The 18690-nt window shown below is 46.7% G+C and overlaps 1 protein-coding gene across 7 annotated transcripts in view; it reads left to right on the top strand.

The window, feature by feature from the left end:
• Npas3 (neuronal PAS domain protein 3) overlaps positions 1-18107 on the top strand; it is an 812903-nt gene extending 794796 nt beyond the window's left edge. For 4 of the 7 annotated variants that reach the window (XM_041658772.1, XM_041658769.1, XM_041658774.1 and 1 more), the window contains 3 exons: positions 9450-9597; positions 12882-13006; positions 13787-18107. In XM_041658772.1, coding sequence (XP_041514706.1) covers positions 9450-9597; positions 12882-13006; positions 13787-15135 — 1622 coding nt within the window. In that variant the 3' untranslated portion in view covers positions 15136-18107. The remainder of the gene's footprint in view (positions 1-9449; positions 9598-12881; positions 13007-13786) is intronic. The other 3 variants (XM_041658773.1, XM_041658771.1, XM_041658770.1) reach the window with 1 other exon arrangement.
• The last annotated feature ends 583 nt before the right edge of the window (positions 18108-18690 follow it).

Raw genomic sequence — 18690 nt, 5'->3', positions numbered from 1 at the left:
CTGCAGGCCCTCCATTGTAATTCCTTCCCAGCTCATTTTTTTCTACAACTGAGCATCAATCAAAGTAAGTGCCCTGCTTGCCTAGGCAACACAAGATGTCCTCCATGCATTTGTCATCTGCCACACAAACAAAGGGGGGATTTAATTGTTGATTTGGATATGCAGCCATGGCTCACACGCAAGGAAGCTGCAAGTCAGGGAGGGAAGGAGGAAAGAAGGAAGGAAGGAAGGAAGGAAGGAAGGAAGGAAGGAAGGAAGGAAAGTTAGTTTGATGGGTAAGCCACATACAGACAGCACCAGGGGCTTTCTGCAGTTTTTGCACCTCAGCGCTTCTCCTGGGCTGGCATCTTTAGGGATTTTGCTACAACCTGGCCTTTGCCTGGACTTTTTCCCAAAGCAGAAGAATCTTTTCCTCTTCTCTCTTACACATTTGAAAATTCCCATGGAAGGAAACCCATTGAATAGCTGCTGCAGGGGCTGCCCTTCTTCCGGGAGCCATGCCAGCCTCCACCGCAGCCTGTCTGTTAGCTGCAGAGACTTGTCATGGCAGCAGGAGAAATCCAGATTTCTAGGCAGGAACAACTTAGTATTTTGAATCTTTCTTTTGGGAGCCATGCTGATACGGCTTCGCAAGCCCATGTCAGGCCAACACAGGGAACAGGAGCAGCAAGTCGGCCTGCCAAGCTGCCTAGCGGCTGTCCACTTGTCACCCCGTCCAGGAGCAGGGTGGACATGCGTGAGGAGCTTGTAGACATACAAGACTTCAGGCCCATGCCAGACTTACTGCATCAGAATCCAGGGTTTGTTGTATCCGATCGCTTGCCGACTCCCCTCACACTGCGGATCGAACTGACCACGCTGGTGTCAATCAGCGGTCAGTGATTGGTAAATCCAAACCAGCTGCGCGCCTGAGGTTCACTTTTCTCTAGTTCTGGACTGGTTTTGTTGGTGATAGCAGAGTGACGGGGTGATCCTGGCAGTACCCCAGTCCGTGTTCTAATGAAATGACTCCATAATTATTTGGTGAACTTGACTTTTAAAAAATGATATGAGCTGGGACTGGAGAGACGATTCCGTGGCTAAAAGCACTTGCTACTCTTGCGGAGGACCTGGGTTTGGTTCCCAGCACCCACATGGTGGCTCACAACCATCTGTAACTCTAGTTTCCAGGTCTCCAATGCCCTCTTCTGACCTCGGCAGGCATCTCATGCTTGCAGTGCACATACAAGCACACAGGCAAAGTATTTGCACTGTGTTAAACGTAATGATACCCAGCTTGGGAAGGAAAAGGAAATCTTGGGTGTTTCTCCCAGGGTACTTTCCTATGAATACTTAATTCCGTTGGGGCATTTTCCCTGCTCCCCTTCGTGTAGCGTTCCTGACTCCTTACCACATACACCACCTTGTGGTATTACTAGGAGGGTTCAAAATAAGGGGTTCAAAGTGGGGAAGACAGCATGAGATGGCTAACTCTGAATAAGTAACAAAAAGACTACTAAATGCATGAAGAAAATATAGAGATGGCAGAGGTGGGGGCATCCAAAGGAAGATGGAGAAGCAGCCCCAGGGGAGGTACACAGGGCACACATCCCCTAGGCCTAGAAAGATGATGGTGGAAGCCACAATGGCAGGAGAAACAGGGGTACCAAGGACATTTCAGGAGGAGACAACTATAGGCAGGCGTGGGATAAAAAATCTCTTTCCCTGGAAAGTGAACTACAACTTTGATTTGACTGATCAATTCAATTCTCCAGTGGATTCCTGGCCTTTATTATTGCTCAAATAGCCGCTTCTGTTGTGTTTTTTTAATTCAACAACAACAAAAATAACCCATTACTCCTATAAGACATGATTCAGAAAAAAAATCAATAAATCATCCATTCCACCTAAGTCAACCCCATCACTTTTTTATCCTATGACCTATTCTTGATCTTGTATGAGTTATCTTTCTATTTTCCTTAAAACGATAGCCTGCTTATTGGGAAAGGTCCTTTAAAATGTGTTTAGGTCCAGCTGAACAACATGGAATTTAATCCGTGTGTGTGGCTGGCATCCAACAGTTTGTCTACAATTGTGGGGTTAACTAACCCCTCCCAATCAGTGCCCACATTCTGTCTGGCTTCATGGAGTTTTGGGGAGGGGCATTGCCACCTACAACATACCTCATTGCATGTGATAGAAACATAAGCGAAATGACAAACTTCCTTTGTAACCATCTGAATTATGTCCTCATGAATCAAGTAAGTAGCTCCCACTCCCATCAGGCAGTACTTCAGGAAATGGTTCGTCACTGGTGTGTTCATTTTTGAGTAGACAGGCGTTCCCAGAGCCTCCCACCCGGTGAGAGAAGCACACCTGTGTCTCCTTGTCCACCTACCATCATGCCCCACCTAAGCCACACACTGGCCAAGGATGGAATCACTATTTGTGGTTTAGACAGGCTTCTCATCCTATTTGTGGTTAATGGCTTATTATCCCCTCTCCCCAATACAGAAAGACATAAAACAAAGTGCTGCTATCCAGAAGGGAGGGGCAGGGTCCGTTCAGTGGACAACTAATGATGACCGCGGTGTGGGGGAACGTTTTCATGAGACAGTATCAGATAAATGAAATATGGCTGATTTGCAATGCGGAACATCTGTGCCCCACAACCCTAAACTTCTGTATAAAGACCGCTCCAATTCAACAAAATGACTGCGTCCAAAAATGCAGGGTCCACTGAGGTTAGATTGGTCCTTGTCATCCCCTCTGCCCCTTTTTACCTTGAGTCTCTAAGCCTCTAATACTTCTAAGGGGGGACCTGGCCCAGCCTATGTCACTTTAGCAGACGTGCCCTGCCATTTCCCATGTAGTTATCACCATTATACCCTGATGGAGAAAGTGAGATGCCTCGCTCCCTTAGAGACAGCTGGAGAAAACTTTTCAACCATCTTCACACTGGTGACTCCTCCACGAGGTCAGTTGCCCAGTGTTAGGGGCAGGGATTAACGAGCACTAATTGACAGACAGCACTGCCCTTCAGTGGGCAGGCCCGTGGACAGACTTTGTTCACCATAATCTCCTACCACCTAACACACAGTAAAGCAGTCCCCCAAAAAAAGCCTTCCTGGATGCCTGGAGAGATCTACCATTTCCCTCATTCATAGCCAGAATCCTTTCTTGATGCCATGCTGAAGAGGTCGCTGCTTCTTCTTAGACAGCGAATCTATTCAAAACGAAAGGTATGGAGGCCGGAATACAAAGCCATCCTTCACTGTTGTAGGTTGAAAGGGGCAGGAATGAGTAGCACTGAAACTCCCTGGTTGGACCAAAAACAGCTTGAGAAAACTCTGAGAGTTGGTGCAGTGGTTAATAACACTTGCTGCTTTTCCAGGGGGGCAGAGTTCAATTCCCAGCACCCACCTGATGGATCATAACCAGCTGTCTGCAACTCCAATCCCAGGTGATCCATGGACACCAGACATACGTGTGGTGCACACACATACACGCAGGTAGAACTCCTGCACACATAAAAATTTCAGAATAAACTCTAAGATCTCAGCAGTTGCTCCTACCACCATTCCTTTGACTCGCTCTGTCTGAGAGCACCACATTGATGTCAACAGTGTTTAAAAACCTTGGCCTCCAATTCAGTACATCATCATTGAAGAGGATGGGAAATTTATTTTTTAAACTGCACAAATTGACCTGTCCTAAATTGATGCAAAGTTTTCTGCATGATTCAATATTAGCAGTTAATAAAGATCTATCAATTGGCAGGGCGAGAGGACAACACACCTCTTCTGGGGTTTAAACCACAGCTAGCGGCTCAGGCAGGGCCTGTCGTTCGTGTGTTAGAGGGGATCCAAAAATGTAGTCATTTCATAGGACAGCCACAGGTCCTTGTCTCTAAGCTTGGCACTCCCATCGAATAGCAAACCCCAGTCAGCGTTACCAAATATTGCTCAGCACACAGATTTACGAAAGGAAAAGAGGGGAGGAACAAAAAAAAAAAAAAAAAATTTGTGGATGCTTGCCATCTAAGACATAGCTAGTTCACTAATTGCAAAATCCATAGGAAAAGTGTGTCTGGCATCAAAGCCTCAGGTGATGCTCCAAGGAATTCTAATAAAAAAAAAAAAAACTGTCTCCATCGCAAGCAAATAAAACTCTTAACAGTCACCAGCTCCAGTGCTGTGACTCCCGTGGATCTGAACAATGACCTTCCTGTAAGCATCAAGGACTTTCACTTTTTAGATAAAGAAATTTGTTCTTGTTTTAAGCCTGCGTCGGGTTCATTCTCCAGTAGCTTACAGTTCTCAAAAGCAGAGGAAAAAGTCATCCAATTTTTTTTTTTTTTCAAAAAGTCTGTTTCCAGAATGAAGTTCCCTGTCAGCCTGCCTTGGGCCTTGGGTGAAGAAGCAGAGATTAAAGAGTCAGTATTCTTTTTCATGTTTCATCTGCCAGTTTTGTGAATGTAGAGAGAAAACCAGTGGCCGCAGCTAAGCACCCAACTGTGGTATTAAGTAGAAAGCATGATGTTAGCACATGCCCTCTTACTTAAACACATATTCATTCTCTCTCTCTCTCTCTCTCTCTCTCTCTCTCTCTCTCTCCTCTCTCTCTCCTCTCTCTCTCTCTCTCTCTCTCTCTCTCTCTCTCTCTCTCTCTCTCTGAAATCATCCTTGAGTTCCGCGCAAAGGGCGCCTGTTTCTCTGCTGCACAGCTATTGAGGAGGGTAGCTCAAGTGAGGGGGTAAGGTCCCGCAGTCGCAGGCATCCCCCTGTTGCCTGGATGACAATGAAGCTCTTTGTTCAGCTGTGTGAATGTGAAGTGTGGTCTCTCGGATGAGCTCAGAGTTTCCTAGTTATTCTACACTTACCTGAAAGCACCAAGTATTGGAGCTTTTGAATGCATATGCAGACTGCTAAGTGTCCTTTTTTGAGGCGCTGTGCTAAACGAGGGCTCCATCAGACCCCACCACTGCTCTCTTCTACCTCGCTATTTGGACTCCAGTGCTCTCGCTCTCTCCCTCTCCCCTTCATATTTCTGGAGGCACATTTGCACTGATTTCTTTGAATTTACTGATCGAATAATCGTATCCCTGCCGCAGACACTGGCATCATGTCATTGTCCATGTCTGGGACAAAGTTTTTCCGAAGAAAAACTTAAATCCTTCTGTTGGGAACCGTGTGCTGGGACACAGATGTACCCCACACCAACAACGTTTGTTTGGAGGAAAAAGGCTATTATTGACAAACATAACTTTCTTGTATGCCAGCCTGTGGTTCTGAGTCAAGAGATCAAGTGTCATTTTAAAAAGACTTTCAATAAATATCATCCCATCGAGGTATTTGTTATCAAAGGTTACATGTTTAAAAATGCAAGCACTTCAGAGTTTGCTTTAGAGTATGTTTGCCACCCGTTTTCCAGTTAGGCATAGGGTAGCGTTTTTGACAAAAAGTCAAATAAACCTTTAGTGTGGTTCCTTAATTGCTAGGTGGGCAGGCCTCAACCAGGAGGACCCAGACTGTTCCCACTGGGTTCTTCACCCAAGTGCAGGCTCAGCTGTCTCAAGACACAGTTTGTAACCCTAAGGAGCCTTCAGTGTGGAAGGAAGGTGGGGAGGCAGGCAACGTTCCCATAGAACAGAGGCCACTGGAGCCAGCATAGACCAGGAGTAATAAAGAAAAAAAGTGCCTGGACCATTCTGAGAAAACCTAGGCAAACCTATTTCTCCTCCCTGTATCTTCATAGACACTATGTTGAAAGAAAGAAAGAAAGAAAGAAAGAGCAGAAAAAAATCTAAGAAAAGGCCATTGAAATTCTCTGAGATTTTAAAACAAAAACTAATACTTCACCATATACCCTTAAAAGACATAACTCTAAAGATGTTTTGATGTGATCGTCAATTCAACCCAAGAATCTTGATGGCAGAATGTAAACTTTAGAACAAGGCACAGGGATGATGCCAGGTCGTGTATCAGCAGTACTCAGCCTGTATCTCAAAGATGTAATAAAAAAAAAAAAAACCTTAATCCACATGTTTTTCCTTGTTTCTTGTTTCAGCATGTGCTGTGAACATACCCTGGGGCTCACTGGCTTGATGAGAAGTCTTTGTCTTGCTTTTGAGATAGGGTTTCTCTATATAGGCCTCTCTGTCTGTCCTGAAACTTGCTCTGTAGACCAGGCTGACCTTGAACTCACAGAGATCCACCTGTCTGCCTCCCAAGAGCTGGGATTAAAGGTGTGTGCCACCACTGCCTAGCTAGTTAACTGCTTTTAAGGATTGTCATATTGGCCAAGTTATATTGTACTTATTTCTGGGTTTCTCCTTTGTGAAGAGAACTAACCTACATATCCCTTCATTTCCCCCTACTGTTGAAACCTACGGCTCAAAAATAACAGCAGCAGCTACTAGATAGCAGAGAATCAAGAGAGGGGTTTTTTTTCTTGTATTTTTCAAGATCTCTAATTTATTACACGCTAAAAATCTCTTTCAAACTGGTACCAACGTGGCTTTTCTTCTTGAGCTGATTAGGACCACATGAGCTCAGGAAAAGCTGTCAGATCCTGCCTCTGGCACAGCTGGAATAATCCAACTGATTTGCTAGTATGGGTTTTTTTTTCCCCCAAGAAATAAGCTTCATCCCAAAGTTATAAATTTATATGCTGTGAGAAGATGTGAGCAAAAAGTATTCCTGATTCAGACAAAGAAGACATCGCGGCGGCACCTTTGATGTGAACTCTAAAACAAAAGCAACTTGGGCAACACTTTGGTCAACCTTCATTCTCTCTGTCGTCTCTGAATTCCAACGACACATGAAAACACCAATCTACAAGTCATGATTGAAGACCATGTGAAGATGCTGGCCCTTGAAAGATTTTGTTTGTTAAAGACTAGCCCAGGACAGAGTTGGGACCCAGAGAATGCCTGTCTTCAGCTGTGCCCCAGCGCCTTGCAACCCACTCCTCGGTATTCACCACAGTGGCCCAAGGGCAGCCGCAGCGCTCCCTGGCTCCAAGAGGAGGAAACCCTTGCTTCCTGGTCCCTGCCAGGCCTCCTCCACATCAAAACTCATCTCTCTGCCTCGTTTTCATTGTTTTCATTCAGGGTTTCTGTCTCGGCTGAGCATTCCCAAGCCTGCTTTAATGTACTCATGAATCCTAATACATTTGTATTTATCATCTTACCAAATGCCCTTCAGCAGACCAAGCCATCATACCCCATCTTAAAAAGATGGCCTCGCACGCGCTCTTTGCCTCAGCAAACCTTCTTAAGCCCTTATCTGATAACTGACTGGGAGGCGGGCGTTTTAAGGAAAAGGCAGAGGTCTTTCTGTCACCCTTTACATTTTAACTTGATCTTCCAATTTCTTTCTTCACTCACCCCTTTCAGTCCTCTCTGGATTTGGGGCTTTCTGTTTGTTGCCTGTTCTGCTCCAGTCTGGCCCAGAGCCCCCCACCCCCCACACACACCAGGCCGTGACAGCCTAACCTGCTGATTCAACAATTTTTTTTCATGTTGATTCTTCAAAAAGATTTCTTAGTCTTTTGGTCTTTGTTCAAAATTACTAAAACCGTGAGGAAGTCTTCTTTATTCTGGTTACAATGCACATAGAATTATATCACCAACCAGATTGGAGTGTGGTGGTTTCCTCTGTGAAGAATCGCATAAGCCTCTGTCCTCAATTAGTAGTTAACCAGGCTGAGAGGATATGAATAAAGGCCGACCGTGCTGTATGCGACAGTGGCTTGACAGGAGAGGAGAGCCGTGTGGTACGGCCGGCACCTCACTGCTCTCTGCCTCCGCTAGCCTGGGAAGCCATGCATGCAGAAGAGCAAAACTTACAGGCCCCAACAAAAGGAGCACACAATGCTACCTGTAGAGGCTCGCCGCCAAGGGAAGGTGACAGTCCCCGGCCCTCCAGAGCCCTGCACAGTGTGGCAGTGTTAGAACAAAACTTGCCACCGTGTGAGGCATTCATCAAGGCTTTTTCAAGCAACAGCGAAGACATAATTATTAAGTTTTATAGCCGTCCGTTTAGCATATTGGGGGGGGGGGGGGGGGAGAGGAAGCCTGTCTGCTTATAGACACCGTCCGTGGAGGTTTGATTTGTGGCCACTTCCAGAGGCAGGAAGAGTTTCAACAGCCCGAAACCTTGTTCTTTTCCAAAGTGATTCCCTTTCCCCATCCACATCCCCCCCCCAAAAAAAATCAAAATGTACTTCATGAAACTATTGTATATGAAGCACTTATTAGCCGTAATTAAATGGACAATATGAATTTACTACGTCTTTAGGACTCTGGCTTGTTCTGGTTTAGAGCAAGATGATTAATGCAAATACATATTACTTGAGATAACCATTTAGCAGCTAATTTAGCCAAATTTATTACAGCAGTTTGGGGCTTCTCATTTTAGCAGACGGAGACAAGGACATGCCAAAAGTGGGTCATGTAGACGAGTGCGCACTGCCCTCTAGTGGCTGGCAGGCTGGTGCGCTGGGGGTGGGGGGGCGCGATGAGCAGAGGTCTCGGAGTCCTAAGGGCAGAGCCTTACCTGCAGACTCTGGAACCATTCCCACCCGGAGCACTTTATTTCGGGGATGATTTACTGCAGTTTCCCCTTTTAGTAGCTCAGGAGAACACAGATACAAATCAAAGCTGTTTCAACTTGGCAAGATTCTGGTTAAAGTGTCGTTTTTAACATCTGCCTTTTACAGTGGGCATTTAAAGGCACCAACCGGTTCGTGTGACTGAACGTTTTCACTTGGTCCTCGTTTTGCGCCGTATTTCAGTGGCTGCGTGGGATTGTCACTCTGTTTGGCTCAAGTCAAGTCAAGAGCCAGTGTCTCTCTCTGACTGGCTGGGGGATTTATTTTGTTCTAACCTTCTGCCCGTCTCACCAGTTTACCCCGGCTGACCAATGTAAATTTAGTTCATCCAAGGACTATAAATTCTGTAAGACAAGATCAAAAGGAACAGATGGCTAAGGACACGGGTTGATATTGCTCAGGCTGAAGGGGAATGATCAAAGACAGAGGGGGTTAGGCATCTTCAGAACCATTCAAATATCCAGAATCTCCAAGAGGGCAACTCGAAGCTATGCATAAATCATACCCAGATTTGCCTTCCTTACCATCTGATGCTAAACCTACTGACAATATCCACACCACATTAGGTGTGCTCTGAGCCAAAAAGATTAGTGGTCCTTTTATTCCTCCTTTCACACCACGGCTGCCCAGAAGGGAATAGAGGCTCACTACAAATGCCAGGAACCCTAGCTGGGCAGCTGCCGCTCCAGTGAGAAGCTGACTTCATTTGTGCTAATGGCATCTTAAGTTGGGCATACCCTGGACTTCCCTGGATTTGGTCTGAGGTTGGGCAGAGATGAAAACTGTTCTGTGACAATCTTAATACTATGCCTTCTGTTTTGTTTTCTCCCGCCCCCCACTTTACCCTACCCCAGTGCTGAATAAGGGTCAGTGTGTGACGAAGTACTATCGCTGGATGCAGAAAAATGGAGGCTACATCTGGATACAGTCAAGTGCCACCATAGCGATCAATGCTAAGAACGCAAACGAGAAGAACATCATCTGGGTGAATTATCTTCTTAGGTATCTTTCCTGTTTCATTTCTCTCTCGGTTATAAACTGGTTAACAGCTGAAACATCACGGGTGCCATCTTTTCTCGGGACGTGGGCAGTCTGCTCTTCTTCTCCCAAAATTCAAAGAAATGGAAGAAGATCAAAGCCCAGGAAATCTTGGGTTGCCAGTCTTTGGGGAGCTCTAGAGAAACTGGCATCCTTTCCTGGTCCACGTCCCACCCAGGAAAGATGCCTGCAGCTGCAGTCTAGACAGGAAGCATCTCCTAGCTCCTACATAGCCTTTGCCTCTGCACTCCAACACCTGGGAAGGTAAGCAAGAGGATCCTTGCAGGGAATTCCATCCCCTCAGCCTTCTGCATACGGTCTTGCTCTCTGGGCACTCAAATTTTGGTAAGCAAGATTAACGATTTTGCCAGAACACTGTCAGTGTCAGTGCAAAATAACAATGATTATGGTAATAATAATAATAATAATCTCTTTTTGCTTGCCACTCTATGCACTTAGACAAGTTTTATGCTCTTAAAATTTGTATCCATGGCAGTACAAATTCAGCCGCTTCCTGGACACTGGTGTAAGGTACCTTTGTTTCTCTTTCCCTGTGTCTATTTTTCTTTGGGATTCTGACAATCTGGACGGTTTTGAGTTTGAGGACAAGACTTCTGGAAAGTTCGCTACCAGTCCTGTCACGAAGCTAGCACAACGTTTGGCTTGCCTCCCACCCACCACCGTCATTAGTCTTTGGTCTCTTGTCCTAAAGGCACCAAGCAGGATCCATGTGTGCTTGAGTAGGGAAACTTCCAGGAGAGCTAATGGTGGACGTTGATGCCCTTTGGCTGATATTTCGACCAAGACTACCTGAGTCCCATTTTTCTTAGAGACAGCCAAATGGAGCTGAAGTCTTAGCCAGCTTGGCTCATCGGCACACGGGCTCTTCGGTGTTTCCCACACTTTGACCTTTGACTGGAGGCATGAACGTGTTTGCTGCCCACCGCATATCAATCAGACACTAATGATTATTGCTCTGGAGAGAGGGCCTTAATGGATCCCACTTACAAGAGTTTTCATTTATCTACTTTTCTTTTTCCCTTTTTGACCTCTTTAATTTTCTCTAAAAGTGTGTGTGGGGGGGGTGTTTTGTGTGGCTTTCTGCAAAGCTTGATAATCACTAGGACTGTCCCCTGTGTTTGTGATACTATCATGGGTCCTGGGGTCTGACATCAAGGGGTCCTTTTAAGTCATCCCACGAAACGATCACTATTTCTACTACAAAAAAAAAAAAAACATGAAAGTTCCTGTGAGAAACAGAAAATTGAACAAGATCCCATGCACAGATGCTCTTTTGCCAGGCAAATGTGGTGATGTGGTTGTGAGGAGTTAAACACTGGTAAACATTCCCAAAGGCTAGACAGTGTCTGTCCACCATGTTGGTGCACCGAAGGCCTCTGAGGTCATCTATATGTTTGGTATTCAAATTCTGTGGGATTTATTGACCTGTTAGTATTTATTTCCTTGGCAAGATTGGTTATTTTATTTATTTATTGGTTACTGTTTACTTTAGACTACTTCATTAGCCACATGACTCCCCACGCTGCCTGCAGTGGCAGAAGTAGCAAGGAATAGAAGATACTGGTTCACCACCATTAATCTAGTCTAGGGTCGATGAGGACCAGTCCATAAGCGCCTGGTGTTCTGTCTCCCCGAGTTTCATACGAGAGGAAGAAAGCCACGTGGGCATGAAAGGCCAGCCTGCAGGCTTCAAAGCCTTGGTCTCATGCGTGGTAGGTCTTTTACAGATGACCTGAAGGCCTACCCTGAGATCACTAGTAACTGTCCAGGAACTGGAGACCAGTGATCATGGAGACCCCATGGCACCAGGACTACAGGGAACCAATGCCAGTGGGCTTAGACAAACCCAGTTCATAAGCCAGCCACCCATAGGTGCCACTCTGGAGGCTGGCGATCTAGGAAGAAAATCATTCCTGGGCACAAGAAAAACTCCTAAATTGGCTTTTCTTTCCCACCTTCTTAGCCAAAAGGGATTATTCTTTCCTAAGCAATACTCCACTTCTGGGCCCTATCCAGGCTCGCCTTCCGCTATTGAGAGCACTGCCCATTTCCTGGGAGCACGGACTGGAATTCCACACTCAGGCTGCAGAGTGCCAAGTCTGTCTTCCCACCATTGGTCTCATCTGATTATCTAGAAAAACCCTGGTGCTGTTAAAGATAATTCACACTAAAGAGTAAATGCCTGATAATCCATCTTAGCGAATTAACCCTCCCAGGGATGTTTGCAGTTTTTAGAGTGGTCGGAAACAGTGGCTTCTTAATGTGGGGGATTCAGAAGCATATGAGCCCACAATCATCTGTCGTCACCGCCTTGGCCAGCCGTGCCCAAGACAGATGAGGCACTTCCCATTTGGAGGCAAGATGCTTCCCTCGTGCCTTGAGGTTATGGTCAGAAGCCTCTACTGATGATAAGTGTGGCCGCCTGGGATCGGCTTTTCCAGAAGATGGCTAACTCAAACTGACCAAACATTTCACTTCCGGGAGAGGCTCATTTCCAGATTAAAAGCAGAACAAGCATAAAGCACACTTGTGTACATGGGTTTAGCTCCATTCTGTTAGGGCCTCTCCCGCCGCAATCAGAGCCCCAGCTAACAAGCCACAGGTGTACTCCGCATGAGCAGATGAAACTGTGATTGTAATGGGTGTGCTGACAGTTCGGGAGCCTCGCATCCCAAGATGCACCTGTGCATCTGACAGATCGTTAGGCACTGAGGGCCTGCCGCCAGCCCGCCCCCTCACCCCCCCCCAAGCCCCCCACCCCCTAACCCCCGCCATAGCACTGGAACCATGGGAACAGCTGAGAAGTTGCACCAAGGGGCCAAGGCAAGGGTACTGAGGCAATGAACTCATTAGAAGCACAGAAGACGGTAGGACACACCAGGTGGTGTGGGAATGAATCGCTGAGATTTCCTCTCATTGGCCCAGCCCCCAGGTGTTATGCCAGGAGGAGCATCAAGCCGCATGGTTCTCTGGCCCCCGGTGGTACCTGATTATTTAAAAGCTTTTTAACGGCTTTCATGCAGCATTTGGGGTATTCAATCATTGTGGCAGGGCGCACCTGTACCCTGGCACGCACAATCCAAGTTTCTGCGAGAAGTCTCGTGAGGAGCTGAGAAATAACTTCCTGGTTAGTCCTCTAAACTTCCTCAACTCCAGGAGTCTTAGGGCAAGGACGTTGAGGAGATGACGAATGCCTGCCCTCCTGATGGATGTCTTCCTTCCCACAGCAATCCTGAGTACAAGGACACGCCCATGGACATCGCACAGCTCCCGCACTTGCCAGAGAAGACTTCAGAATCCTCCGAGACATCCGACTCTGAATCAGACTCTAAAGACACCTCAGGTATAACAGGTATTACGTCTCCATGATCTACAGCTAAGGCCTGCCGGTCTAAACACAAGGGGTGGGTAGCAGCCAGAGGGCCATGGTCAGAGGCCTAGCGGCTGGCCAAATTGGCTGTATTCTGGTCACAGCTTGGGATGTGGGGGCGCACTTTATGGTAGAGTTTGTTTTCCTGGTCCTTAAAATGTTTTGTCCTCGCCACCCCCTCTTATTAACATAGTAGTTAACAAAACCCCTTACTATCATGAGCTTATAGCTGAAGAAAGAGACAGACACAAATACAAAGACAAGTCAAATAGGGAATGATAGCGTGGTGGGGAGGGGGGGACCACAGATAGACTGTGGTTTTCCATAATGAATAGATGCTCATCGGTGGAAAGCACAAACCTCTCTAACAGTCACCTGGCGCTCCAGTGTCTTGTCTTCCATATCCCTAAACCATATTCCGGGTTAATCGGACTCCCTGGCTGTGTCCACAGGAGTTCCCACGCTTGCCTGTGCCTAACAACCATCCGTTCACAGGCAGTATCTGACCTGGATGGACAGGGCAGCACCTGGAGGCGGCATTAGCGCCAAATATAGGACTTTGTGTGTTGATGGCCTACCGGAAGGGGCGGGTATTGCTGGCCTATGGCCCGCCCCTTCCGCTAAACTTCAATCCCAGGCTTTCTCATTTTGCAGAAGGGTGCTTTGGCTCATGCTATGCCTGATGCTAAAATCTGCTGCCCTGCTAACACAGTGTCTTCTCTCCCCACTCCTGCCCCCCTGCCACCTGCGGATCTCACGCAGAGGACAACGAGAACTCCAAGTCCGACGAGAAGGGCAATCAGTCCGAGAACAGCGAAGATCCAGAACCTGACCGCAAGAAGTCAGGCAGCGCCTGTGACAACGACATGAACTGCAACGACGACGGCCACAGCTCCAGCAACCCAGACAGCCGCGACAGCGACGACAGCTTCGAGCATTCGGACTTTGAGCACCCCAAGGCAGCCGAGGATGGCTTCGGCGCGCTGGGCCCCATGCAGATCAAGGTGGAGCGCTACGTGGAGAGCGAGGCAGACCTGCGGCTGCAGCCCTGCGAGTCGCTCACGTCGGACAGCGCCAAGGACTCGGACAGCGCGGGCGAGGCGGGCGCACAGGCGTCCAGCAAGCACCAGAAACGCAAGCGGCGGCGGAAAAGGCAGAAGGGCGGCAGTGCCAGTCGCCGGCGCCTGTCCAGCACGTCTAGCCCGGGCCTGGACGCCGGCCTGGTGGAGCCACCGCGGCTGCTGTCATCACCGCATAGCGCCTCGGTGCTCAAGATCAAGACAGAGATCGCCGAACCCATCAACTTCGACAACGACAGCAGCATCTGGAACTACCCGCCCAACCGGGAGATCTCCAGGAATGAGTCCCCGTACAGCATGACCAAACCCCCCAACTCGGAGCACTTCCCGTCCCCGCAGGGCCAGGGTGGCAGTGGTGGCGGCAGCAGCAGCAGCGTGGGAGCACTGCACGTGGCCATCCCCGACTCGGTCCTCACCCCACCGGGCGCTGATGGCGGGGCTGGCCGTAAGACTCAGTTCAGCAGCTCGGCCCCAGTGGCCTCCGACCCGCTGTCGCCCCCACTCTCGGCATCCCCTCGGGAAAAGCACCCCGGGGGCGGGGCGGGAGCCAGCGGAGGTGGCCCTGGTGCGTCCAACTCCTTGCTGTACACTGGGGACCTGGAGGCCCTGCAGAGGTTGCAAGCGGGCAACGTTGTGCTTCCTCTCGTACACCGGGTGACAGGGACCCTGGCGGCCACCAGCACGGCGGCGCAGAGGGTCTACACCACAGGTACCATCCGCTACGCGCCTGCTGAGGTGACCCTGGCCATGCAGGGCAACCTGCTACCCAACGCGCATGCTGTTAACTTCGTGGACGTTAACAGCCCCGGCTTTGGCCTCGACCCCAAGACGCCCATGGAGATGCTCTACCACCATGTGCACCGGCTCAACATGTCAGGACCATTTGGCGGCGCCGTGAGCGCAGCCAGCCTCACACAGATGCCCGGTGGCAATGTGTTCACCACGGCTGAGGGACTCTTCTCCACGCTGCCCTTCCCAGTCTACAGCAACGGCATCCACGCGGCACAGACTCTGGAGCGCAAGGAGGATTGAGCGGGGCCCCACTCCGAGGCATCGTCGGCATTTTTATTTAGACCTTTCATTCTTGCACTTTGAATTCGAGCAGGTCAGCGTCTTCTTGCAACACGGCGGACCCCTTCCACCCCTCTCTTTCTTTCACGACTTATTCTTTCTTGTAAAGACATGTTTATTTTTTTGCCTTCAGAGGGTCAGATGACCGGTTGCCTGCCATTTTGTCTTCTAAGATGTGTGTTGGGTTGTTTGGCTTTCCTTTGCATCTTTATTAAGATGTCTTTATGTGTATATGCCTCTGCCATAGAATACTCAGTCTTGTGGTCAAGAGATTTCTCAAGTGACAACCATTGGGTTTTCTTCCTAAAGATCTTGATATGATCAAGATGGAAAGAGACAAGCATAAATGATTGTGCCCTGTTGACTAAGTCAAATGAAATGGGGTGGCTGTTTTTTGATTTCCCTGTCCCTAATTCCTTTGAAAATAGGGGAATAGTATTTTAGAATTTTATGCAGAATTTAATTCTTTTTATGATTAAGATTTTAAGATTTTCTTACTTGCACATAAAAATAATTTGGGTTCTTAAACTTAATTTCTGGCCTGTGACTAGAATGTTTTAAAAAAAAGTTGGACTAAGTGGTAATTACTGAGACATTAACTTAATTTCTAAAACCATGGTGCTATCATTTATTAATCTGTAATGTCCTCATACAAAATGCAGCTCCCGGGCTGGGTTTTGGAAAAGAAACTGTGTCCTGTCCTAGTCTGGAGCCCCCGTTGCTACAGTCTCCTTGGTTAGTTAAGACAAAGCCCTCATTAGCATTTGCTGCAGGACTTACTTTTACCTCCCAGCTAACAAACATCGCCTCACTTTCAATTTAAGGGGTCAGTAAAGCTCTGTTTAAAGGGGGCTTTGGACAACTCGGACTGACAGAGGAGATGTCTGAGCACATATTGCCTTTCATTGAGCTTCTCTCTGCCCTTGCTCAGTCTAACGGAGACTGGTTTGCAACTTCAGTAACACTTCAGAGTGGAAGAAGGAAAAGGAGAAATATTTAACATGGTTTTTGTTTGGGATTTCTTGGGGCTAATTTGATGGAATTTATTTCCCTTTGGTTCTTATTTCTGAGTTGAAGCCAACACGTTTTTAAAACTAAAGAATTGGTTAATGAGCTTCAGACAGATAAAACTGCAACTGAAAACTGCACATTCAATGAAAAAAAGAAAAAGAAAAAAAAAAGAAAAAAAAATAGCCTATTTTGTCTTTGTTGCCAGAAATCAGTGTGGTGTCAAACACTCCAAATGACTGTCCAGTATAGATTCTTCTCCCACTTCCTTTTTGGCAGCTGTGTGTTAAGGCATCTAATACCAGGTGTGAGAACTGTAACGTGTGCAACGTGTCGTGTCCTTGGCTGTGGGTCCCATTGCAGTTTCGGTGTGTGTTCCTATATGCAGTATATGCTAAGCTAATGTAGTCGTTTCGTCCACTGTCTTCTCTGTGCTCTGTCTCTAGTGGAGTGGCGCAGTCCCATTCCTGCAGTCCTAGTGAATCAGTGACTCTTGGGGGTTAGTGGTTTCTCGTGGTGGCCTTTCCCTGTGCTGTCACCTATACTGCTTCTACTGTCCGCGCGTCCTGCTTTCCTTTGCCGCGTTCCTGCCTTTGCTTTGCTCTTGTATATTCCCCCTGCTTTCCCTGTCTTTCCCACTGGTCTCCCCCTTCTCTCCCCTGCTTCCCTTCTCGGATACCCCTGATCTATTTCATTCTCAGCGATTAAAAAGAAAAAAAGGAAAAAAAAAAGAGAGACTCTTAACTAGCTCAAGGTTAATGGAGCCATTTTTCCCACAACGGAATTCTGGGTGTGACGCTCCTGGAGTGCTACCCAGAGCACTGAAGAGTAATGCTCAGATATAGTAAATAAATCGATGCCATACAGCCTCAGTGTTAACATTCCCAGAGTCCCTTGTGCTCTACGGTTAAGCAGTGGGTGCTTTTCTTTGGTTTCCTTTCAAGTTGGCTGATGGAGCAGTATATAAAGCAATTACCAGTGAGACAGAAAATGATTTCAAAGGCCAACCAACATTTTTTTAAGCAAAATGGGAGGGGTTAATGGGATATAGAATTGTCATATATATTTGTTTATTCGTGCAATGCTAATATAGTAACTCAGCTGTCCTCTGAATTATCACCGTGCTGAGTGGATTCCTGTAGAACTTTTGATTCCGTGAGTTGGGCCCAAGCCATGGTGGAATAATAACAGAAGGAAGTTAAATGCCACAAATCTTAGCACTGAGCTTCCTTGGACGACTTAAGTCAGTTTAGAAGATGAGAAAAGCCGATGGAGAAATTTAAAGATTAGTTTTGGAAGCCGTACTCTAGCTATCGAACAATCAAGGGAATGCACCTATCAGCTACAAAGAACAGCTAGACAGCTGGGTGTTTTTTCTTTTATAAATGTTTCTGTGTTGTGTCAAAATGATTTCTGGTGATTTAAAACTAACAGATAATCACAGCTGCTGTCGAAATCCATAGTGTTTAAAATTACAAAATGAAAAAAAAAAACCACTCCATTACCTGTGAAGATTGTGTCTGTGTTTTTAACTATTTCTTGTACAAATCTATGAAAACTCTTAAGAGGGGACTGGTGCCACGTAGCTGAATAATGGGGAAAGGGATATTCTGTTCGTCAAGCCCTCAGCAGTGTGACCAACTCTACAATCTCTCTATAAAAATAATTAAAACGTTACAAAGCGACAGCTATGCTACGTTTGTTTTGTGTGAAGCTAACCGGACTTAACTTCCTGAGTGCCTGGCTTATTTTGAAACATTTTTTTTCATTGACCATTGATAATGCTGCAAATCAGAAATGTACATACTTCATTTACAACAGGGTTCTTTTTATACTTTTGTAGATTCTCATACATGTCACATACATGGTTGTCTTTATGTAACTTAATTTTTTCATCCGCAGGTGCCATTCTCATAATAAACTTCTCTTGGATTTGTTACTATCTGGCATCATTTCTTTTACATGGAATCATCCCGACTAATGAATGCTGGTAGTATTTGTTTAAGCAGGTACCTTGGTCATTATTCTTTATCTTTAAAAAAAAAATGAAAAAGCTTTTCTTTCAAAAAATGCATCCATATTTTTGTTAGTTTTGAAGAAAAATTATACGTGTAGCTTGTTTCCCAATGAGGCTGACAAGGCACAGATTACGATGCTAATCCAAATACTACACGGAACTTGCAACCATCCTGAATTCCCAGCTACCCCAACTCATTGTCATAGTGAGCATCTATTGTGCACGCGATCAACACCGAACAATGGGCCTGCGACATTAACCGCTGTGGGAGAGTGCATTTGTTTCTTGGCTAATGCACACTAAGTGGTGACAGTTTTCATGCATTAATCATGGAAAATGCACTCCGTATTTTCATTTCTTATAATCTATAATGTATAACCGACTGTTTCATGCTTCCGCCCTCTCTCTATCCTTGATACCTACTTTGTGGACAGGCTGGGGAAGTCATGGTTGGGCTGTGTTACGGTGAAATCAACATGTGGCCTGCTGTG

Source organism: Microtus oregoni, unplaced genomic scaffold, assembly GCF_018167655.1.
Source record: "Microtus oregoni isolate MIOR12 unplaced genomic scaffold, Mior012 000009F_ref0000495, whole genome shotgun sequence".
NCBI classification, from domain to species: Eukaryota; Metazoa; Chordata; class Mammalia; order Rodentia; family Cricetidae; genus Microtus; species Microtus oregoni.
This window is presented reverse-complemented; position numbering and strand designations above follow the sequence as displayed.